The sequence below is a fragment of the Achroia grisella genome, unplaced genomic scaffold (genome assembly GCF_030625045.1).
Source record: "Achroia grisella isolate CSIRO2021 unplaced genomic scaffold, CSIRO_AGI_Agris_v1 utg780, whole genome shotgun sequence".
NCBI classification, from domain to species: domain Eukaryota; kingdom Metazoa; phylum Arthropoda; class Insecta; order Lepidoptera; family Pyralidae; genus Achroia; species Achroia grisella.
This window is the reverse complement of record NW_026713020.1, coordinates 7,965,591-7,992,857: the sequence shown is the minus strand read 5'-3', so window position 1 is coordinate 7,992,857 and position 27,267 is coordinate 7,965,591. Positions and strand designations below refer to the sequence as shown.

The 27,267-nt window shown below is 32.2% G+C and overlaps 1 protein-coding gene across 1 annotated transcript; it reads right to left on the bottom strand.

The window, feature by feature from the left end:
• Positions 1-1,443: 1,443 nt before the first annotated feature.
• On the bottom strand, positions 1,444-25,118 carry LOC131850988 (circadian clock-controlled protein daywake-like). The gene is made up of 6 exons (XM_059201410.1): positions 25,000-25,118; positions 5,755-5,983; positions 4,468-4,598; positions 3,432-3,569; positions 2,367-2,524; positions 1,444-1,562 (listed from the first exon to the last, which is right to left on the bottom strand). Exons 1-5 carry the CDS (start codon positions 25,058-25,060, stop codon positions 2,370-2,372), a joined length of 714 nt encoding a protein of 237 aa, XP_059057393.1. The 5' UTR covers positions 25,061-25,118; the 3' UTR covers positions 1,444-1,562; positions 2,367-2,369.
• Between the last annotated feature and the right edge of the window lie 2,149 nt (positions 25,119-27,267).

The following is a 27,267-nucleotide window of genomic DNA, read 5'->3' as shown; positions in this document are numbered from 1 at the left end:
CTAATAAGTGTTAATACTTAAGTAATTAAATAGATTTTGTATTAAGGTTTCATTTAATAAATAAAATAGATTAATTGTTATTGTAACGTTTATTTTAGACATAATTGAGGTAATCTATAAATAATTTAATACTAAATCAGTCCCTAATCTAAATCTTACACTAATTATCACAATTACCATCAAACTCAACTAAACAACGTAATAACTTAATGAATGTAATGAAGCCTTCAAACAAATTACCAATAACGAATATAACAGTTTTATATTAACTATAAACATTATTTACAATGAACAAGACAACCTCGTGAATGTTGTTAATGTAGTTTAAGGAATTCCAATCATGTATGTCAGTGTTGCATAAAGAAATTTCATAATTTTCCCTAATTAACATGGTCTTTAGTAACCCAGCGACATGGTAACAATGCGTTCACACTGTGTTCAAATACCGTTATTGTAATAAACATTAACATGTGAATAACAGGTAATTCGTTATGTTAATGCCATTACAATAACCGTTATTGTGTAACGTTATATAACACCAGGGTTGACAACTTTAAATATTTCTGTATCGTAGAAAGGAGTTCAAAAATATCGTCATTTGACTCTTCAATTATATTTTGACGTCGATTGGTACGATTCGTGAGTTGTAAGAATTACCAACAGCAAGTTCATATTTTATCAAATTAGGTGTTACATTGCGGAAGTCCATTTCATTACTCAATGGATATATATTATTTTGCTTAATTCCGCTACAATTAGCATGTGTGAGACCACAAATATTCAGTGTGGAAACCTGACCACCACTACTAAAAGCGTCATGATCTTCTCTATTAGTGATCAAATGCTGACCGTTATTGGATGTTTTACTTCTTTCTTTCTATATAGCGACACGTATTTCGTCTCTAAACGAGGCTTGATCAGACAATGAATGGAGTATATATTTGATATAGTTTGGAATCTTAGTGTTGACTGTTTGACGACTAGTAGGTGGTAGTCTGGTACGAAATAACATAAATCCATTAAGTAACACAATAGCAAGTGTTAATACTTGCTAAACCACATAAACAGAATTAAAAAATGAACTATCAAATTTACATACAACAAAATATTGCAGAAATCGTGAACAAGTATGGCGTGCTGATGATCAAAGATCTTACTAAGAATCCTACTTACTGATTGATTACTTGATATACTCGGTAGTCGAGCCCACCGCCTTGCTTCTGATGGTCACGAGTTCGATTTCTCGCAGAGTACAATTATTTGTATTCATTAGTATGATTTTTATATAAGTCTGAGCGTTTCCTATATATTTAAATTTATATCATTGTCTAATACCCATAACACAAGCTGAATTTGGAACTAAGTAACGCTGTGTGAATTGTCCTGTATTATTATTGGCAATCCGTCTGGTTATGGTAGCATGAGATCTGCCGCTGGTACATTGGTGAATAGTTTTGTGACTTCGTCGACGCAGGATTTGATGATTTGTTCGAAGGCGACTGGCGCGATGTCTCGTATCACAGGCTCCCAGTTTTCATTAATCACATCGTGGACTGTGTCTCCTGAAATATAATTGTTATTATATTGCTGGAATAAATCTTTTTTAGAGATAAATTTAACCTCCCTTAATTTATTTAGCTTTTCATTTATTAATAAGTTCCTGACGATGACAATTTAAAAAAGTAGAAATTATAGAGTTTTAGGAAACAAATTAGATGCTATAATAATTAATAACCATTGATAATGAGGTATGTAGATATCTGAAAAGATTATGTACTTAAAGATGAAATTGCTTTATTAACAGTATATATTGTTATATATACAATATGATTGTAAAGAGCCAGTGTAACTTAATGTAGTTTCAAGACTTTAGATTTCACATAAACGTCTGTAATTAAACTCACATTAATAAAGATATATAGATTTGTTTTGATTGTGACAGTAAGGTTATGCATATTTTGTGAAATAAAAGAAAATATTTGTCGATGAAAAGATGTTTCAATTAGTCCAGTAAATTGAAAAGACTTAGAATTTATATAGAATGAAGTGTTGAAGTGAATATTTTTAATATAGCAACCAAAATCATGAGCACTAATTGTGTACTGCAAAAATATAAGTAAATATAATTATAAAGATTTAACTGGTTGATCCCAAAGGTTGACTGGGAGATAATGCTACAGCTTAATGCTGTAATCAACCTTTTGTACCATATTTTTTTACTTAATAAAGCGAATAAATAAATTGAACCAACTTGTTATTTGTTAGTAATGTGAAACTAATAAAAATAGAGTTAGTAAATTTATTATATCAATCGGTTCTAGTGTTATCAATGAACCGAATTTGAAATTCATAATTTAATATCCAACCATTCAAGGAGCGAGTAGCAGTTCTCTCGCGGGGATGCCTTGGAAGAATTTATTGACCACTTCAACGCAGCTCTTGATTATTCCCTTAATGGCTGGTGGTGCGATCTCCTGCATTATGATCTCCCAGTTTTCATTTGTGAACCTGTGTGTGGTCTCCGCTGAAATTTGAAATGTAGGACATGTTTGTATGTGGAATGCATGGATTGTATGATATTGACGGTGAATTACATTGATTTCAGTTGTTTCAGTTCAGTACATGGTATGGATTTGTTTGAGAAAGAGTTTGTTCTTGTTTGTATTTGATTAAAATACTGTTCATTAATTGAATTTGTATCAGAATTTATCCTTAAACGACAATATACGTACTTCTATAACTCTATAGAATTATTGCTTCCGAATTATAAAGTTAAAACTATAATCTCAGGTATTTTTTTTGTGTTTAAATTATATGTATCTGTATGTAGTAAAAAACCCGCATCTTAGTTTTTTTTTTTATGAGTAATGGGGGCTGCCTGAAAACCAGCGCTGTATAGGTGCACCTCACTAAGGTTGTGCTTATATCAGCAACAGCTGAGGCAGCTCCTATTGACAACTTCCATGTTATTATTTATTCTTGTTTTGTGTCTTATTGTAAATTGTATTATTTGTGCTATGTTGGCAATAAATCAATTATCTATCATCTATCTATCTATATTTTAAAATTTCTCTGTCAGTATCATTTAAATCTACACCATGTGTACCAAGCTTTAGAAGTGATTCAATATGTCTGCTTAGCTTGGAACTAAATAGCGCTGCGTGAATTGAATTTGTTACTAGAATGTGACTTTATGCGCTCTTCAATTTTTAATTACCATCCATTATTTCTAGGTCTCACAATACTTCAATCAATTAACTGACAGTTACATTTTTAAAATATACGCCATGACACGGAACTATTAAAATCGATGTTGTACTTTGAAGTCCGCAAACTGTGTATAAAACATGTACCCACAAAACAATGTACCGCCGAATTGACAACAGTCTAATTTTGGTTGTTTGCTTAATTGAATACGCGTGTACACTCACCAAGAGCCTTGTTGCCGTTGAATAAGTTGTTGAACTTGAACTGTGCCCGGTCCATGTTGTAGTTGTCCTTGTAGTTGGTGATCAGCCAGTGGCCATCTTTCGTGTCGAAGTCGTACTTGATTATGATGTTCAGGTTTGCTGTAAGTAACATTAATTGTTAACAGCATTCCTTATATATATATCCCGACATTATATGTAATTGACGGCCTCAGTGGTATAGTGGTTTGGCGTATTGCCTTACCTCCGATGGTCGCAGGTTCGATTCTTCGCACGATACAAACGTGCGAATATGATTGTCTGTATTGCTTTAAATGGCGCTGTGCTAATAGTCCAAGGTTATTATTACTTACGGTCTTGGGGATCTATCGGTGCAGCATGCCGAAATACAGGATGTATTGATGTTGATCGCGGTTTCGACAAACATTTGTGTTCATGAGTATGATTGTTGGATGTTTTCTTAGTATTTTATATACGCATTTATAAAAAAATAGGTATGTCTATCAATTGTCTAATACCCATAAGTATTGCTGCCGCGCTTCCGTGAAGCCTTTGAGCAGTGATTGATGAATTCGTTAACGACAGTAATGTATTTATAGAAAAACTTAAAATCCCTAGCACTGACAATATTATCTGATTACACTAATAATGAGTGCGTAGCGATTTCTACTTTGATTATCGCATGCCTCATACTTGTTATACCTACTGTGATTATTATATAAAAAACACTATTAAAAAGAGCAACACACAAGTTTCTTACTCATTTTTCTTGTGATGAATCTGCATTCCGAATGAGTGGTAGAATCAAAATATGATTATCGAAAAGTGCTTGTAATGAGTTTATTTGAATACAGATTATTTCTATTTCTAGATACTATAGAAAGAATACCTGCACCCTAATTTTATTCCGTTCAAACATTCCTCTTAAGAATCATGTTTGAGGTCAACATGACATTGTGCGTACACTGCGTTGCATTCACAAACAACAGGAAGGTAAATAATGCAATACTTATATTCTACTCTGCAACGTAGAACTTACTGATTTTTATCTTGGCTGGCCCTTGACCTCTGATTGGCAGGATGATGACTTGGCCATCAATCTCGTATTGCGCTTTTAGAGTTACGTTTGCCGTGAAGTCAATGGTTGCTTTGCCTTTCGAAGGATTTATTCTGAAAAAAAAAATTATGACTCAAGATTTTTTATTTTGATACATGCGATTATATAAATATTATAGATGTTGTATTGATTACGAATTTTTACAACTTTTTTAGTCCAGGTGGCAAACAAAATACTTATATGCTATAATAATTATTCAATTTAAAATATAGTCATTGAAAAATTGACGGCCTCGGTAGTCTAGCGGTCCAGCCCACCGCTTTACGTCCGATGGTCGCGGGTTCGATTTCTCGCAAGGCACAAACATTATTCATGAGTATGATTGTTAGTATCAGTCTGGGTATTTTCTATGTATGTATTTACGAAAAAAAAATCTATGTATATGTATCAGTTATCTAGTATCCATAACACAAGTTTTAGCTAGCTTAACTTGGGTCTAGATGGCGCTGTGTGAATTGTCCTGAGATTATTATTATAATTATCTTGAGATGATTATTAAAAATAAATAAAAAAGAACGATAATAATATAAAAGTAACAACATATATATATATATATATATATATCTTATATATTAAATTCTCGTGTCACAGTTTTCGTTCCCATACTCCTCCGAAACGGCTTGACCGATTCTCATGAAATTTTGTGAGCGTATTGAATAGGTCTGAGAATCGGCCAACATCTATTTTTCATCCCCCTAAATGTTAGGGGTAGTCCACCCCTAATTTTTTTTTTATTTTAAGGCAAAACAACGTTTGCCGGGACAGCTAGTATATTAATAATATGATGAACGCGAAAATTTGTAAGTATCTTTCACGCAAATACTACTGAACTGAATTTAATGAAACTTTACATATGTATATATCTATATATATATATATATATATATATATATATATATATATATTTAATTTCAATATAAAATATAGCCTATATGTTATTCTGATGCATAACCTATATTACTGCATATATATGTAATTCAAGATTCTTTATACGTGAAACATGCGTGATTACATAAAGAGAAGTTATACATACAGAACGAAATTGTCCGACATGTGTATTTTAGATGGGAGAAATGAATGAATCACTCTATCTATTAAAAAAACCGCTTCAAAATCCGTTGCGTAGTTTTAAAGATTTAAGCATAGATAGGGACGGACAGACAGCGACAGCGACTGTTTTATACTATGTAATGATCAATCAAGACTTACTTGTAAGAATTCAATCTAAAGCCTCTTAATCCAGTAACAACTGTATCACTGAAGACGAGTTTAAGGGCAGGGCTGTTGACCACCACAGTCCCCAAATGGAGGGGGTCCAATGGGGCTATCCCCAACTCGGGGATTCCGTCAGCGAACTGCGGGCCAGCGGATTGGATGACTTTTTCTATGCACTGATCCAATTTGTTGTCTGATGCCGAGCATGGTGAGATGTAGGATGCTGCAATAAATGACAATAATTATATAAACGTACCTAACTAAATATAAGTTAATCTTATTAATATATTAAACGCGAAAGTTTGTGAGTATGGATGGCTGTATGTTACTCTATCACGCAAAAACTACTGAACGAATTTCGATGAAACTTTACAATAATATAGCTTATATATGAGAATAACACAGGCCATAATTTGAACGGATATTATGTAAATTGGGCGAAACAACGATGAATGTAAAGTACCTAAGTGTGATGCAGAAGAAGTTGCCGGGTGAGCTAGTGTTAAATAGTTTAGAAGAGGGTAGAAAGTTAAATTATAAATTAAAAAAAAACTTAAAAACGAAAAAATCAATACACAAGTTCCTTGCTCATTCTTCTTGCGATGAATCTGCGTTCCGAATGAGTGGTAGAATCAAAATATGACTATTCAAAAGGGCTTGTAATGAGTTTATTGCTATAAAGATTATTTCTATTTTGTAATCGGTTATGTTTCAATTAATCCATTCATGAAAATTTTCCTCCCAGGAATCATCACCATCATCATCAGTCCACTGCAGTACTTCTCATACAGTTGGTATTATTTCCTTCCATACTACATAGCATACTCCAATCCACTCCGATCGATCCCCAGTCCAATTCAAACGAGTATCGAGATTACGCCTAAGTCAAGGTTCGAACCCCTAGTGGTGCCCTCAGACTAAAGTCGTATCCGACAGGCGGGAGTTGGCCTTCAGCCGCTCCATAAGTCCTTCTTTTGTTATGGTGTGCCTGCACTCGCCCCCTATCGTCCGGTGAAGCTGTAAAGGCCAGCTGCGGCCAACAGCATTAGAGTAGTCCGAAAAAACTATATAGCTGAGGTATCCAGTATATCTTCTGATGTGTTTATAAAGATAATCGCTGTAAATACCATCAAGTACAAAGTTAAGTATCTATTTGAATAAAAATGATTAAGTACGTTTTCTTAGAAGTTATGATGTTATGTCTATATGTATTTAATAGAACATTGTAAACATACAAAGCTATAAAACCTATCCATAAATGTTGCCTCTTAAATAAATATTGTTTTAATACATAACTGAGCAATGTACGGCAATAACCTGTTCGACTAAGGCTGGATTTCACTCGTAGTATAAACACGTTCAAGGAAACGGAGTTCAGCGTGAACTCGAAAAAAGAACGATGTTAATCTCGTTTTGCTTTAAATGGAATTCACCAGCGTTATACAGATCGCGTTTACCAAAATGAAGTTTAGATTTTCATTCGTTCACAGTGTTACACTCTCATAAAATAATATTTGATGCAATAGGTAATTTAATTAATAATTCTAAGAAATATTTGTTAATCAATCATGTGATAATTGAGATAGAGGACGGAGTTTTTTAATTTTTAATTTAATAAGTACCGTCGACAACAAAATATAAAACAACAACCTTTACCTATAAACCAGTAAAACATTATATTATTGAGAATTTTTTTACACTACTGGCAATTTTCTTTTTACTGTTTGGCTGAAAGGCAATTTCCAGGACCGTAAAATACTTTATAAAAACTCTATATTACATTGTGAAAAATTTGCTTGGTGACTGTTTGACAACTGAAAGCTGCTTTAGACGTTCAGAATTTATAAACCTGTTTAGCGAAATTTGTAGTGTTGAAATGCAAAATGAGCTTTGAACACGTTTAAACGTTTTAATGGCGTTCAATTCGAACTAAACGCGATCAGTTTCTATGGTGAAATCCGACCTAAAATCAATTTGCGGCGCTCGCTCAGAAGGAAGAAAACGTACGTTGGTTGTAACCGTACGTGTATTCGGATGTAATTTGTTACTTCTGTATGATATTTGTTATTAATACATTATTAAAATTATTAAAAAAAAACAATTTGACTATTCAGAAATGCTTATAATTAATTTAATAATAATAATAATCTCAGGACAATCCACACAGCGCCATCTAAACCCAAACTAAGCTAGCTAAATCTTGTGTTATGGGTACTAGACTACTGATACAAATATATAGATACTTTTCTTTGTAAATACATACATATTATACATAGAAAATACCCAGACCGATACAAACAATCATACTCATGAATACAAATGTTTGTGCCGTGCTAGGGATCGAACCCGTGGCCATCTGAAGTAAGGAGGTGTGCTAAACCACTAGAGCACCGAGGCCTTCAATTATTATAAGTACAATAGAACACTATGCATAGATGTGTCTAGTAATAGGCGGGCTTATCGCAAAATACAGTCTAATAACTATACATCTATACATATAGTATAAATAAAATTGAAGTCTGTTTGTTATATTGAAATAACCTTTTTTTACTACATGCATATGAATATAAACGATACATACACCAAAATAACCTTTTTTACAATTTTTGTCTGTCTGTGTGTCCTCGTATGGCTTTACCTTCGATTGTGGCAATTATTGTATATAATATAATATTATATTGTATATAATATTAACACACAAGTTTCTTGCTCGTTCTTCTTGTGATGAGACAGCTTTCCGAACGAGTGGTAGATAAAAAACAAATTGTTATGACTATTCAAAAGTGGTTAAATTAAGTTTATTTGAATAAATGATTTTCTATTCTATTCTATTCTATTGCCTCATTTCTTTTCCGTTCTGCTCATAAAATGAAAAGGATCGACTGCCTTCTTACGATGTACGTAATAGATAGTAAAGCCTAATTGAATACATACCATAACAATTTGGTACATGTCTCACATAAAATAGATTAAGTTTTTATGAATAAACATTATTTCTATATATATTCATAAAAACTTAATGGAACAGAATAGAAAATTCTTTATCTATACATCTATACATATAAGAGTGTCTGTTTGTAATATTGAAATAACCATCTTACTACATGCATATGAATATAAATACGGTACATACACCAAAATAACATTTTTTACAATTTTTGTCTGCCTGTGTGTTTGTTCCGGCTAATTTCTGAAATGGCTGGACCGATTTTGTCGGCACTTTTTTTGGCAGGCAGCTGATGTAATAAGGAGTAACTTAGGCTACTTTTAAATTAGAAAAATAAAAGTTAAATTCCACGCGAACAAAGTCCCAGGTAGGTAAGTTAAGATATAATATTATTTAGTTGTCAGACATTAAAAATCAGAAAATGTTCCATTAAACATAATAAATTGGCCATCATAACGCCATGGTCTGAATAAATAATCATTTAATGAGGAAAATTACTGCACAAACCTCACTAAATGTGGTCAAGGCTGTATTATCTAAGGTTGTAGAGATGTAGTTTATAGTTTATGGTTTACATACACGAAGAGAAATAAGAAAGTAAAAAAAGAAGATCAAAAAAGGTTATAAGCATATCTTATCTATATTGACGACCTCGGTGGCCTAGCGGGTCGGTATACCGCTTTACTTCCAATAGTCGCGGGTTCGATTCCTCGCACGGCACACACATTTGTATTCACGAGTCAATTTCAATTTAAAAAAAAAATTTCCTTTTTTAAAATATCTTTATTCATGTAGGTCTATTACAGACTCTTATGATATGTGAAATCTACCGTCAGTTCGGAATGATTTCGAGATGAGAACTGATAAGATACTCAGCTCGTATTTTTTTTTAATGTTGTATATATTTACAATAAGACAATTTCATTTAAATTCAAATTTGGGAGAATAGAGTGACCACCAGCATATGCTATTGAAAAAAAAAACAAAAAATCTAATCAGTGATCGCAACCTGAACAGACCAATCCCCACAAACATCACCCGATCACGAGTATGACGGATGAGCCAGCCATCATTGCACTCAACCATATTAGCGGGAGCACAGCGACCGGCCCACCACACAGCCACAAGTTTGAACTTTATAGCGAGCATGACTGTTTCAAGTTACTCCACTAAGTCATTTATATTATTTACAGCATACTGTACCAATCACAGTTTACACCCATTATTAGTAAGTTTATCTTATATATAAAATTCTCGTGTCACAGTTTTCGTTGCCATACTCCTCCGAAACGGCTTGACCGATTCTGATGAAATTTTGTGAGCGTATTGAGTAGGTCTTAGAATCGGCCAACATCTATTTTTCATCCCCCTAAATGTTAGGGGTAGTCCACCCCTAAATTTTTTACTTTTTTAGACACAATTTTTAGTTTCTATTTTTTATGATACAACATACAAAAATACATACAATCCTAAATTTTCACCCTTCTATCATCAACCCCTATTTTTTTATAGCGTTATTAATTTATATGGCAAAACAACGTTTGCCGGGACAGCTAGTTATATATATATATCTGATATACTAGCTGACCCGCGCTACTTCGTCTGCATCAGACTTATCATTATATCGCCCAGTTTACATATCTTTTTAAATTATAGCCTATATGTTATTCTGATATACAAGCTCTTCTTCTTAGTCGGTACACTCTTGTCAGAGTGGTCGTGACGACCTATGAATGAGGTTTTTGGTAATACGGCGCCATTCGTCGCGAACTGTAGCTTTCCAGGTACATTCGTAAACTGAGCACTTAGTTGCGGCCTTGATCTGGTCTGTCCATCTCATTGGTGATCTACCACAGCTTTGATGTATAAGCTATGCTACAGTAAAGTTTCATCAAAATGCGTTCAATAGTTTTTGCATAAAAGAGTAACAAACTTCCATCTATACTCGTAAAGAACATTAAAACAAAAAATTAAAATAACATTTATAGTAGATATCTATACTAATTAATACAATTAGTTTGGAGTCCACCTTGGCCCTTCTTTCATCAGAATTGTAAGCGCAATCTTCTCCCGTTTAATGCAAAGAAAACATAACCTTCGAGTTTTGAGAGGTGTGATGAAAGAACTTGTCAATCTGGCAACACTGTCCTTTCTATATTTTGCCATTGTCACTGCATAAGTTTATACAATTTTGTAACATTTCATTTAAGTTTTGATGTAAAACTTTGAGGGTTATTTTACAAAGGTTTTCTAGAGAGATTTATCGGACGAACTTAAAATCTTTAGAAAGAAAGAAAAAGAAAAATTATTAATTAAGAAAGAAAAAGAATTTTTAAATTTAAAAATTAGTATGCTGTCATACTAATTTTTAAATTTTAATTTACATTTTATCGGTTTATATTAATTTTATAGTAGCAAATAGGTCTCCACTCAGCATTTGTCGTGACGGGGTGCCACGACGCTGGTTTTCAGCGGATACCTTCATATATAATAAATATAATAATAATAATACACATACATACATAGATCTAGGCGGATAACAGAGTAACCAATTACGACATACTACCATATATATATATATAAATAAACATAAACACTACACATTGAAACATAAAGTTCTGGTGACACGAGCAGGCTGACACCTTGCATTACCCTGCACTTGGAGTGCAGACACATCACGGTACAGTTTTCTGAGTGAGGACGAGTATTTTTTTTAATTATCTCTAAAAATCTGCACAGTTATCTGTTATCTTAGAATAATCTTTCATTTATAAGTGGTTCGTGATGGAGATATTCAGTGGATTACAGATATACACTAGTAAATATAATTTATTCTCGTTCTGATCAGTTGCACGTTACATATCAACTGTTACTTAGCAACATGATTACTTTTTATTTTAAAAAATCGATGATGGATTACATAGGCCTCCCCAAAGATCTCCATCGGTCTTGCTAAAATCTTGATGTCGTCGGTCCACCTAATACGGTCCCTTAATCCATTACATTTGATACAAAGTCGCAATTCTTCGGGCTACATCTGGTTCTTCTGCCTACATTTAAATAATCTCTACATTTAAATAATATACATAATATAAAACAATATACAGAAGAGTAAACAATAGAACAATAGTAGCAAAAAACATATCCAAAATTAGATCTGTTAAAATAATAATTACTAATTATAGTTGGACCTATACTGGGCCCATAACCTGATGGAGATATCAGTTGATTACAGATATACAGCAGTAAATATAATTTATTCTCGTTACTCGACACGTAATCTATATATATATAACTCAAAGGTGACTGACATAGTGATCTGTCAACGCACAGCCCAAACCACTGGACAGATCGGGCTGAAATTTGGCATGCAGGTAGATGTTATGACATCCGCTAAGAAAGGATTTTCATTAATTCTACCCCCAAGGGGATAAAATAGGGGATGAAAGTTTGTATGAAACTTTGTCAATTTTAAACCGATCGAGAGATGAGACTTTGCATGCATAAAGCTACTATGACGTAGGCATCCCCTAATCCCGTAGGAATAAATCAATCTCTAATAATAAATCCCTTAGGATTTTGATAAATTCCACCCCTAAGGGGATAAATTAACGCGAGCGAAGCCGCGGGCAAAAGCTAGTTTTTATATATAAATATTAATTATAACTGCATTGGGATGCAGCATGTCATGTACTTTTATTAGTAAGAGCCGAGACTGTACTATGTAGCAATAAAAAAAAAAAAATTATTACAACCAGGAGGCCGTTAGCTTCTTTACTATTGCAGTTACATATAAAAAAATATGCGTACGCGCATATATATTGACGAGCGGTGCACGCGAATATCCTCACTCGATGCAGCATACTTGCTCAACCTATATCCGGTGCTATATGCCGAATGGCGATACAATACGGCAAGACACAGGGTTGTCACTCTTTTAAAAAGAATTTTTTAAAATTTTTGAGAAATTTAGGGAAAATTTAGTAGATTTTTAATTTTCTAGTATATGCTTTATATATCTTTATTTTGGATATTTATATTTTTATTATTATTCATGTTTTTTTTATTTTATATTTTATTCTCAATTGGCATTTATTATTTATTTTTGCTATGCCAACCGTTATGTATGACAAAAAGATGGTTAGCTGGTAGAGAATGTGGCACTAAACGTGATTTTGTATACGTCATACAGTAAAATAAAGAATAAAAAATATATATCAACGTCGTTAAATGACCTCTAAAATACTCGTAATAGCTTGTATATAAAAAAACGCGGTACAAACTAATTGGCAATGATAATATAGTGCATTACTTACTATATTATGTTTCTATATTATACTAGCTCGCATAGGTGTACATGTATTATATATATATATAAACTTTCCTCTTGAATCACTCTATCTACTAATAAAAACCGCTTCAAAATCCATTGCGTAGTTTTAAAAATTTAGGCATACATAGTGACGGACAGACAGCGACCGCGACTTTGTTTTATACTATGTAATGATAATACAATTATAATAACCCTGGACAATATATATTTTTGTAAAATCACACATAAAGAAAACACCAAGACCTATACAATTAATCTCATAAAACTTAAATACAAATGTTTGCACCGTGCGAAAACTCGCGACCATCGAAAATAAAGCGGTGTGCTAAAATGCTAGATCACTGAGGTCTAAAATATATTTAGATACTATATACAATTATACACGTAATTGCAACATTTTAATTTTTACCTTTTTGTCGCTGGAAGAAGGTAGTATCTATGATACAGGCTCGGCCTAGTATAGATACTACTGGTAAATTATATGTATGATGTGTATTTAACAAAAATGTAATAGTTTATAAGGAGAATAGCTGTAACTACTTAAATTGGTATCAATAAAGAATATATTACATATACCTCCGTGGTCGACGACCTCGGTGGTCTAGCGGTCTAGTCTACCGCTTTACGACCGATGGTCGCGGGTTCGATTCCTCGCACGGCACAAACATTTGTATTCATGAGTATGATTGTTTGTATCGGTCTGGGTATTTTCTATGTATAATATGTATGTATTTACGAAAAAAAAAAATATCTATGTATTTGTATCAGTTGTCTATCTTTCCCGGGGACCCATAACACAAGCTTTAGCTAGCTTAACTTGGGTCTAGATGGCGCTGTGTGAATTGTCCTGAGATTATTATTATTATTATTATTATATACGAGTGGGAACCCTAGCAGCGGGTCAATGTCGGACAAGTTTCGCAGCACTAATGTAATACCGGCTGTGGACTGAAGCCAGCTGATTGTATATTCAAGTCGTGGCCACGACTACGATTGCCAATTCTTCCGATAAGTCAGGATGTCCTAATTTCAGATCTCTGTCCCCTATCCCGATGGTATAGGTGGTCACCAATTGTTCCCACTTTTGGAATGTATAATTTTTATAACGACCTCGGCGGTCTAGTAGCTTCGAAAACTGCCTTACGTCCGCTGGTTGCGGTACAAATCAGTTTTCTAGTACCTTCACATAAAGTTTATTTAGCTTGGGATTAGATGGTGCTGTGTGAGCTTTTCCGAGATATTATTATCATTATTAAATTTGATAAAAAAATTGTGATAAAAATATGGCGCGCATAAGAGGTTGAAAGGTGCTACGTCAATATATAATTTTTAATTTTGAGTTTGGATTTAAATATGCATATGCAGCATGTAAATGCATATAATCCGGTCCCCGATGATAATTATTTGAATCCAATACATTCACCTTGAGGCGACTGTCAAGGCTCGCTCGTTGTGCAACACACACTAATGTTATCACGCGGATATTGATGGGATGCAAATCAATTTTCACCTCGGCTTAGGGATGTCAACTGTAGGAGAACTCTCGTACAATCCATTCAAATACTTGTTAAAATGGAGGATGGGGAGTCGATAAAGTGTGACATATGTGACATGAGGGGACCACATTGTATCACATGAGGATCGGAGAAGACTTAAGTTTTGTAATGTCACTTTTATGTCAATATCATTTAATATAAGCACGGGACCCTCTATAGAGTACGTTACACGTTAATTTGGGAGGGGAGTCGATAAAGTGTGACATTGTGTACAAGTGTGACATTCTTTCTTTCTTTCTTCTTTCTTTCAAGGGGACGGGAGACGTAAATTTTATGATGTCACTTTTCAATGTAAGTACGGGTCCTTCTATAGAGTACGTTACACATTAAAGTGGGAGGGGAGTCGATAAAGTGTGACATTGTGTGACAAGGGGTTGGGACCGGATATAAATTTTGTAACATCACTTTTCTATATATATACGGGTCCCTCTATAGATTACGTTACAAGTTAAGGTGTTGGGGAGGATGTCGATAAAGTGTGACATTGTGTGACAAGGGGATGGTATGGATATTGAAATGTGACATCACCACATTTAGGTCCCCTAATGGGGTGATGTCACATTTCAATATCTAAGTATTTACAATTAAACATAAATTACGTGACACGATTTCGCGAAGTTTTTTCTATCCACTACGTAACTGTCACATTTGGGTATATTAATGAGGTTTACTTGTTTATGAGAAATACTTAGATATTTTTTTTTATAAATCTACACAGTCTAGTCCTAAGCTAATCAGAATTGAATCACAATTTACTTATGAATAACTTAACTGAATAATACTCTCGTAAAACCTTATTGTTTCAGAAATCTTAAGCTATTAAGGAAGACAAATAAACTAACATGCAAGTTTGTACTTATCTACAAAACTGTTATATACCTACTAGGTACATAAGCATATACGAGGGCTACACTGAAAGTTTTTAGAACTGGCTACTTGAGATGAGCAATATAATAAAAAAAATTGTTAAAATTTTGAAAATGGAACTCTACGAACAGTACTGAGTATATAATTTATTCGTATGTCATGTGTTTTACGGTTTGGCGGCAAATTGAAAATAGTCTGTGTAACGTTATCATGAACTTAACACGAGAAAATTTTCGTGTGATGATTTTTTATGACTTTCGATGTCATCTAAGTCAACAAGAAAGTTATGATAGACTACTATTGGACTTCCACGATGAAGCCCCGTCTCGTGCCACTGTTTACAACTGGTTTAATGAGTTTAAACGTGGTCGCACTAATCTCACCGATGATTTGCGTGAGGGACGGCCTTCTACGGCGACAACCGAAGATAACATCCATGTTGTGCGGCGTATGATAGAGACTGACAAAAGAGTGACCTATTAGCAGATCCGGGCAAGCTTAACGATTGGTATGAGTCAAGTGCACAAAATCCTCCATGAACATTTGGCGATCAGGAAGCCTTGTGCCCGGTGGAGACCTTATAATTTCACTGAGGCTCAAAAACTCCGTCGGGTTGATTGGTGCCGTGAAATGCATGAAAGATTTAACGGAGGTGACTCAAATTCTGTGTTTAACATAGTTATGGGAGACGAAAGCTGGATTTACTGTTATGATCCCGAAATTAAAGACAGTCAGCTCAGTGGGTGTTTCCTTCTGAGGAGTTGCTAACTAAAGTGAAGGGAGGTCGAAGCATAGGAAAAAAGATGGTGGCCTCGTTCTTTGGAAGAACAGGTCATTACGCGGCAATTGTTTTAGAGGATCGAAAAACAGTTACTGCAGAGTGGTACAGTAACAATTGTTTGCCACGTGTTTTGAAAAATGTGCGTGAGAAACGACCTCGCAGTAGGATCCTCCTTCACCACGACAATGCTTCGTCGCACACCGCCAGGCAAATGATCGATTATTTGGCGACCTCAGACGTAGAACCACTGGGTCATTCGCCTTACAGCTCCGACCTCGTACCTTGCGATTTTTATTTATTCCGAAAAATGAAAGAAAAAGTTCGAGGAAAACGTTTTATGGACGCCGAGGATTCGGTGGCTACGTTTTAGAAGGCCGTCAAAGAGACCCCTAAGGACGAGTGGGCAAAGTGTTTTTCTCAGTGGTTCTATCGGATGCAGCGATGTATTGACGTGAATGGACACTATTTTGAAAAGATAAAATAAAGGTAATAACTTGCTAATTTAATCAGTTTTTGATTTTCTAAGAACTTTCAGTTTGACCCTCGTATAAGTAACTATATAATTGGACACTAATGTAGTGTACCAAACATAAAGTATAGTGATAAATATCTAACTTATGTCGATTACTATTTTCCGAATTACCTATTGAAATCTAAAATGTATTCGTTGGTCATTTATTTACAGAGACAAGAGAACAAGTAATAATTAATATCCTTTCTTAGATCTTACTCAACTCATCATTTCAAGCAATTATCTTCCAACATCTGTGGGAAAGACTAAACGAAAAAGATAAGGATTAATTCGCATCTATCATAATTTACTACAAATTATACCCAATTTCATCAAATTTATTCCCTTCAGCTTGTGTTATGTATACTAGACAATTGATATAAATACTTATATATTTTTTTATAAATACATACCTAATAGGTATACAAAGACACCTAGACCAATATATACAATAATACTGAGTAATGTTTGTATCGTGCGAGGAATTGAAACCACTATACAATATATATCTATAGAAATTAAACCACTTTACCACCGCGACCGCAAATGTGTTTATGTTGGCAACCCTGATGTAAGTTGGGCGTTTGGGGTCAGAAGGGCACGAAAAGGGCTTTGACATTGAAACCGTAGGGCTGACAGATTACTTAATCGACCTCTTAAAATTTACACAATAGCACACGTACCCAATATATGTATGTCGCAAACATACATAATGTTGAATATTTCTAATGCCAATAACACTTGAGACTCGTTCAATTATATTTGTATAACTTTATCGTGTTTGATTCTATGGTCAGTAGATGTTTTTGTTACCACTCTATTATATATATATATATATTTACGTGTAACAAAAACTTTATACCCCATTTTATGAAAATAGCTCGAATGGAGGAGTATGAAATCTCACACAACGCCGCGACTTCGTCCGCGTGAAATTTAACTTTATTTTTCTAAAATAAAAGTAACCTAAGTTACTCATTATATCAGCTACCTGCCAATAAAAGTTCCGTCAAAATCGGCCCAAAATAATAGTATTTTTCTAAAATAAAAGTAACCTAAGTTACTCATTATATCAGCTACCTGCCAATAAAAGTTCCGTCAAAATCGGTCCAGCCATTTCAGAGATTAGCCGGAACAAACAGACAGACAGTCTGACAGACAATAATAGTAAAAAATGTTATTTTGGTGTACGTACCGTATTTATATTCATATGCATGTAGTAAAAAACGGTTATTTCAATATTACAAACAGAATCTTCAATTTTATTTATATGTATAGACGAAGAAGGAGTGCAGAATACTTATATATATTTTTTTAATAGTACAAAATTTATTACGTACGTAGTAGTTTATTTGTGTTGTAATTGTAATTGTAAAATCTTAGTTAGCATAATTATGTTATCTGTGGCATAACTGAGATTTTACAAGAGTAAATAAATAAACCGTTAACAAGAAACTATTTTATTATTAAATGTAATTGGATTAATGGGAGAAGACTGATGAAACAAAGTATTCAGTTATTTTAGTAAGAACTAGCTACTCGACCTGGCTTCTCACGGGTGTTCATGTATTATCTTATGTATAAAATTCTCATGTCACAGTTTTCGTTCCCATACTCCTCCGAAACGGCTTGAGCGATTCTCATGAAATTTTGTGAGCGTATTGAGTAGGTCTGAGAATCGGCCAACATCTATTTTTCATCCCCCTAAATGTTAGGGGTAGTCCACCCCTAAACTTTTTTTTTATTTTAAAGCAAAACAACTTTTGCCGGGACAGCTAGTCTTAAATATAAAATTCTCGTGTCACAATGGTAGTTACCATACTCCTCAGAAACGGCTTGACCGATTTTTATGAAATTTTATATGCATATTCAGTAGGTCTAAGAATCAGCTACTATCTATTTTTCATACCCCTAAGTTATAAGTGTTGTCCACCCCTGACATAATTTTTTTTAGGGCAAATTTTTATTTATATTTTTTTATTATGTGTCTTTAAAAAATACATACAACTCTACATTTTCGCCCTCCTATCACCAACCTCTATTTTTTTATAGCGTTATTAATTTATATGGCCAAACAACGTTTGCCGGGACAGCTAGTATAGTATTATAAGTACTTGAGATCAAGATTAATTTACATGATTTCTTACATGATTACCACTACACAATGATGTTATATATCAGATTACCTTAATATACGGATCTATCCACGAACAATGCCATAATTGTCATAATCAGCTGAAGGAAGTTCAATTGTGGTCATTGCAATAGGTATTTATCTCGTATTTTTTATATCAGGACAACCAGATAAGTACAGTAATTTAGATAATTTTCACAGGCACAATTACGATTTAATTTAGTTATTTACAACTCTTTATTGTACCTTAAAAAATACAAAAAAAACAATATTCATAATATACAGAAAGGTTCATAATATAATTCCCGAATTACGACAAAAAGTGAACTGTGAAATTAAACAAAACCTGGACTATAACAAATAGTGAACTTTGAATATAGTGTTAAAATAAGATTTCATATAATTGTATTTGTAATGTAAGAATTCATAATGTAACAATACAACACAATGTAATGAAAACTGTGAAATTAGTAGTGGTGTAAGATTTATATAATTGTATATGCATATTGGTAAATGTAACTGGCTCCTAATAAAGATAGGTGACACTGCATGTTGTCAACTCACCCGGCCGGCCGGGTGGTTCTGGGCCAGACGGATAAGGATAACACACAAGTCACTGTTAGGCAAATTGTAACATCTCGGCTTCTTGTATAAAAGTGGAAATTAAATAAATATAATAATATTAAAGTAAATTAAAAAAGGCACGGACTAATATGTCTGTGGAAAATTGTATTTAAGAATAAAAAAAAATATATACAGAAAGGTAGGCTAGGTACAAAAGGTGGTGAATCGATAAATGCGATTTCTTCCAGAAAACCTTTGGGTAGAGGAGAATATACAGAAGGTGGTGGATGGCAAGATAGAATGAATAGACATAAATAATTAATAGTAATATATCATATATATCTATATATAGTGATTTTTGTAGCTGTGACGTGGTTGAGTGGAATGAGTAGTCATGCTCACTAAAATATCCAGACATGTGGTGGCGTGGTGGGCCGGGTCATTGGGCTCCCTAAAATATGGTCGAGCGCAGTGATCTGGATGGATGGCTCATCCGTCATACTCGTGAACGAGTGCTGCTTGTAGGGACTGGTCTGCTCTTATCACTACGACTGATTTAATCTTATTGTGTTTTTATATTTGATAAATAAATTAGTGCTGACAGGTAGTTTGTATTCACACGTTTCGACTTGTAAAATATGAACAAGAACTTAAAATGATTGTTTAAAAGAGCAACATACAAGTTTCTTGCTTATTCTTCTTGTGATGAGACAGCTTTCCGAATAAGCGGTAGATTTTAAAAAAATGTTGACTATTCAAAAGTGCTTAAATTAAGTTAATTTGAATAAATGATTTTCTATTCTATTCTATTCTATATATACATACATCATACATAATATAAATATAACAATAATTAAAAAGTAAATTTACTTAATTGCTGAATTATGTAAGGTCTTGTATCATTAGCTAACAAAAGAGAAGATCTAACTGAGTCTTCAGATGTTCACGTCCTCGGTAGTATAGTGGTTAAGCACATAATTTATTAAAAATAGTATATAATAATGGCAGACAGGAAGCAACAATGTCTATGATATGAGAGAAATGTAGGTTAGATATTTCTTTCGTATTTTAAATTTTTTTTTTATTATCACAAAAATTTACATTACATAATATTTAAATTGAATATATAATGAACGTTTGTTTTTTTTTATTATATTATTAGGGTTGGTAATGTGAATATTTAAATGTTAAATTTAGTTAATATAGTAATATAGTTAATTTTGCCCTTTTTTCTCTGAAAAATTTATATATATAACTCAAAGGTGACTGACGTAGTGATCTATCAACGCACAGCCCAAACCACTGGACGGATCGGGCTGAAATTTGGCATGCAGGTAGATGTTATGACGTAGGCATCTGCTAAGAAAGGATTTTGATTAATTCTACCCCCAAAGGGATAAAATAGGGGATGAAAGTTTGTATGAAACTGTGTCAATTTTATTTATTTTACTAAATATCATATCATAAATTGTGTACAACACAGCAACACCACCCCAGGTCCTGTGCTGTAAAATAGCGCTGCAGCGCTCCAGCCGCTGCAGCATTATGCTGAGCACGGACCTATTCAGTAGATGCTTTGACAAACATACACATATTACACACGTAATTTGGGTATATTTTTTTTTTAATTGTCGCACAGTTTGTTATTTTTTTTTGTTCGTCATAAATATCATTATATTTTTTTGTTGTGCCATTCTTCTTTATCGAGTTAAGAAGTATGATATCTACTATACTCTGTTATCTATACAGAGTAGATATCAGAACTAGAAACAAGTTTCAGCTCCTTGCAATTATTAACTACTAAAATGATCGGATGTTGCGTGTATTTATTGCGAAACGTAACAACTACAATAAATTGTTCAATTAGACTCCATTTGCGACTATTATGTACATAGAAGCATGTTATTTACTAAAGTAAATAATAAGGATAATTTTAATTTTTTGCTCACAAAAACTGAGCCCAATCTTGACATAATTAATGTTTAGGTTTTTTTTTATTTATTTAGGAGTTTAGGGTCAAATATTGAGATTGTTATATGTTATGTCTCATAGCTTCTAAATACATTACGTAGATTACATTTATATGACATACTAGCTGTTCCCGCGATCTCGTCCGCTTGGAATTTAACTTTATTTTTCTAAAATAAAAGTGACCTAAGTTACTATTCTATTCTATATATACATACATCATACATAATATAAATATAACAATAATTAAAAAGTCCTTATTACGTCAGCTACCTGCCAATTAAAGTACCGTCAAAATCAATCAGGTCCAGCGATTTCAGATATTAGCCGGAACAAACAGACAGACAGACAAAAGTTGTAAAAAATGTAATTTAACGTAATAATAAATTAAAAATATAATTGTACCGTACTTTTATTTATATGCATGTAGTAGTAAAAAACTGTTATTTCAATATTACAAACAGACACTCCAATTTTATTTATATGTATATATATAAACCTTCCTCTTGAATCGCTCTATCTATTAATAAAAACCGCAACAAAATCCGTTGCGTAGTTTTAAAGATTTAAGAATACATATAGGGACTCATAGCGACAGTGCCTTTGGTTTATACTATGTAACTAAGCTACTCGGCACGGTTTCGCGCGGGTGTACATGTATTATACATATAAACCTTCCTCTTGAATCACTCTATCTATTAAAAAAAACCGCTTCAAAATCAATTGCATAGTTTTAAAGATTTAAGGGTATATAGTAAGGGACGACAGCGACAGAGACTTTCTCTGTCGCTGGCTATTTATTTTTTTTTGTATTTAAAACTATTCAATTGGTTTTAAAGCGGTCATTTCAACATTTATATACTATATGTTGTATGTTTTATACTATGTAATGATGGTAATATCAACTACCACTGGATTATAACTTATTTATAATATAACCTTTCTTATACCTTGTATAATTGAGAAAATAATTAGGTCACAATCTGATCAGGTTTTCGCAAATGATACCAACTGGATTATTGCATACCACCTACATCACCTGTTTCAATTTAAATGATATCTCTACATTATACTTAATTAGTTATACTTATCAATTGATTACTATAATGATAATTAAAGTTCATTTAACATAATACATGTTAGACAATTTAGCATTGTTAGTGCAGGAATTGTTATTTTCAAATTATGTATATATTAAATTTAATTTAATTTTCGTTTATGTACATACTTGTAGGTTGGTTTTTTCATTTAGGTTGGTTTTTTCATTTTTAATATAATACATTTTATAGACAATTTAGCATTGTTAGTGGAAGAATTGTTATTTTCAAATTAAGTTATGTATATATTAACTTCAATTTAATTTTCGTTTATGTACATACTCGTAGGTTGGTTTTTTCATTTAGAGGTTGATTTAATATAATACATTTTATAGACAATTTAGCATTGTTAGTGCAGGAATTGTTATTTTCAAATTAAGTTATGTATATATTAACTTCAATTTAATTTTCGTTTATGTACATACTCGTAGGTTGGTTTTTTCATTTAGAGGTTGATTTAATATAATACATGTTAGACAATTTAGCATTGTTAGTGCAGGAATTGTTATTTTCAAATTATGTATATATTAAATTTAATTTAATTTTCGTTTATGTACATACTTGTAGGTTGGTTTTTTCATTTAGAGGTTGATTTAATATAATACATTTTATAGACAATTTAGCATTGTTAGTGCAGGAATTGTTATTTTCAAATTAAGTTATGTATATATTAACTTCAATTTAATTTTCGTTTATGTACATACTCGTAGGTTGGTTTTTTCATTTAGAGGTTGATTTAATATAATACATTTTATAGACAATTTAGCATTGTTAGTGCAGGAATTGTTATTTTCAAATTATGTTACATATGTATTAATATCAATTTAATTTTCATTTATGTATATAGTCGTTTCTTTCATTTAGAGCTTCATTTAATATAATACATGTTTGTTTAATTTATTCTCACTTTTTCATTTTCAATTTTTTTTGTAAGTTCACTTTTTCAATTTGATTACTAGTATCTTTACAAGCGGCTAAAATGTCCTACATCGGTGTTTCCCAAGTAGTGCAACTCATACCCCCAGGGGTACGTAAAGTTGCATCAAGGGGTACGTGTGGCTATCAGTAAAACAAACATACACACACATAAATTTTCACATTTGTAATATTAGTGTGATTGCTACAATGAGGGGTACGCAAGGTTTGAGGTCTTTTTTGAAGTGGTATTCAGCAAAAACTAATTGGGAACCATTATCCTACATGAATAAATTATTTTGGATTTGTTTTGATTTGTAAAAATTAATAAATTCCTACTTATGCTTACTAGATATTAACTTCTATTTAATTTTCATTTATGTAGTTCACTTTTTCATTTAATTTACTAATATCTTTATGTTCTTAAGCGGCTAAAGTGTCCTATATGCATAAATGGTTTTTATTTGATTTTATTTGATATGTCTAAACTAATAAATATCTACTTTGTCACATACATTCTTAATAGATATTAACTTCTATTTAATTTTCATTTATGTAGTTCTTTTTCAATTAAATTACTAATAATATTACTAATAAGTTAATAAGCGGCTAAAATGTCCTACAAGAATAAATTATTTTCAATTTCATTTGATTTGTAATTTTATTTTTGGATAATTTTACTCATTTTTCTCTTTAGACTCTAGAAGAAATATTTAAAAACGAGAAATTTATTATTTAACGTTTCTTTTTTATCATCAGTTATCAGGGTCCTTATTAAACTGATAATTACATTTATTCCTTTTATCATTTTTAATTATTCATTTGATAGTAAATTATTCTTTTAATCAATGAATTATTCATTACTTATATGTTATTTCTTTTAATTATGTCTTTTTTGTATTATTCTTTGTTTTTTTCCTCTTATGAGGGAGAGGACAAGTTTTTGCAGTAGGTATTAGTGGTACATATTTTTATAGGAACTTTATTGTTAAATTTACATCTGGCCCTTGTTATTAGAAGATATTATAACTAGAATTTCATACTTAGTAAGATAGCCTGATTGTTGAGAAAGATTGTGTTTTCTATTGATTTTGCTGTTGACATGTTGTAAGCATTTTACAAAATATACACGTACTAGCTGTACCGGCGATTTATTTAAGGATTTGTTAAATAAATATTTACGAAAACAGTTTCTTTAAAAATATTTGGACATATACTTTTAATTTGGGAATTAATTTCTTAGTTTTATTTTAGGATTATAATTACTTTGTCAAATTTCGAATAAAGTACGTAAAATTTTACTTTTTTGTGTATAATTATTAATTTATACCATAAAAATATGAATAATATTTTTTTTTCACCTGGAAATTATTATAATTTTCAATACTATAAAAATATATATCACCTATATCACATATCAATTCCTACAATCAAATACATTGGTAGATTATTAACATTTTCTATCAATATATAATAAAAAAAATATATTTTAAAAATTATTATTATAAAAATTAATATATAAAAAAATTAATTAACCAAAAAAAAATGTAAAAAAGAAATACTTACGCAGCGTTCCCGCAGATGCACCCGCAATGGTTATTAACAAAATACACAAGGACACACTCATTTTTTATATTATATAAAAATATATAAATTAAATATAAATTTAGGCTAACAGTTGGCAAGACGTGTAGCTTTCGACTGTTGGCTCGTTTGGTTACTATAGCCTTATATAGTGCTTGCGCAAGCCATGCGCTGTTTTGAATCGTGTGAAGCGACCACTGTTAATTGAACCCTCCCTTACATATATAATAATATATGTCCCTATATATGTTGAAGAATTTATAAATGATATTATTATATTAAATAAAATTGGAGTGTCTGTTTGTAATATGGAAATAACCGTTTTAATTACATGCATATGAAAATAAATACGGTACATACACCAGAATAATATTTTTTACAATTTTGTCTGTCTGTCTGTTTGTCTGTTTGTTCCGGCTAATCTCTGAAATGGCTGGACCGATTTTGATGGGATTTTTTTTGGCAGGTAGCTAATCTAATAAGGAGTAACTTAGGCTACTTTCATTTTAGAAAAATTCTATTATTTTAGAAAAATCAAGTTATATTCCACGAGGATGAAATCGCGGGTGCAGCTAGGTTTCAATAAAACCATTGTTATTTTTATAGAAAACTAGCTGTTTCTGCGACTTCGTCCGCGTGGAATTTAACTTTATTTTTCTAAAATAAAGTAGCCTAAGTTACTCCTTATTACATCAGCTATCTGCCAAAAAAAGTCCCGTTAAAATCGGTCCAGCCATTTCAGCGATTAGGCGGAACAAACAGACCGACAGACAGACAGACAAAAATAGTAAAAAGTGGTTTTTTGGTGTATGTACCGTATTTATATTCATATGCATGTAGTAAACAACGGATATTTCAATATTACAAACAGACACTCCAATTTTATTTATATGATATTTTTGGCATTTAGAAAAAAAAACAACGTAAACAAAAATAGTTTCTACAAAATAAAAAAATAACATGAAAGAAAACAAAAACGTTAATATCTTAAATTAAGTAAACAACGGATATTTCAATATTACAAACAGACACTCCAATTTTATTTATATGTATAGATATCTAACTTAAAAAGAAGAGGCAGGACATTGTCGACCACATACGGTCCAGGAGTAACCTGACATTGAGGGTGACGCAGCTGGCAGCTGGTGAATTTCTCACGATGGGCTAACTGACCCGACCTCATGTTCCTCTTATCATCCTCCACTGGTGCCCCGCCAGCGTACACTGTTAGCGCAGGCGGGACCACCATTCCATTATCATTACATAGTATAAAACAAAGTAGCTGTCGATCTGTCCCTATGTATGCTTAAATCTTTAAAACTACGCAATGGATTTTGAAGCAGTTTTTTTAACAGATAGAGTGATTCAAGAGGAAGGTTTATTTATAATATATGTACACCCATGCGAAGCTGGAAGTAGCTATATATATATAAAAATATATAGTAGTCATATATATGGGGAGCATGGTATATCAAGTTACACTGAGTATATGGCTTCTTTTCACTTACAAGAGATTTAGAATAGAATAAGTTAGTAATTCGTTTTATGGTAATTGCGTAAGGTTTTACAATAAAATACCAGAGTCTGTTATAAATCTGCCAGAAAAAAGATTTAAATGTCAAATAAAACAGTTCCTTTGCAAAAAAGCTTACTATAAAATTGAAGAATTCGTTAACGATAATAATGTTTTTATAGAAAAACTTTAAATCCATAGCACTGACAATATTATCTGATTACATTAATAATGAGTGCGTAGCGACTTCTATGTTGATTATCACGTGCCTCTTACTTGTTATACTGTAATTATTTATATAAAAAACATCTATTAAAAAGAGCAACACACAAGTTTCTTGCTCATTCTTCTTGTGATGAATCTGCATTCCGAATGAGTGGTAGAATCAAAATATGACTATTCAAAAGTGCTTGTAATGAGTTTATTTGAATAAAGAATATTTCTATTTCTATTTCTAATAGAATAGAATAATATTTATTACAGCTTGTTTTGTTTTTGGTTTGTGCTTTTACATCAGTTAACATTTCTTAATTAATCAAGATCAATTATATTGTTTAACAGAGAGTTTTGTCTTCTCTTTCTACTTTTGTCTTCTTTATATAGTTTATTTATTTCACACGCGTGAAATTTACATATAGCCTATATGTTCTTCTGATGTTTAATCTATATTACTAAAGTTTCATCAAATTTCGTTCAGTTTTTTGCGTGACAGAGTAACAAACATCTATTTATCACAA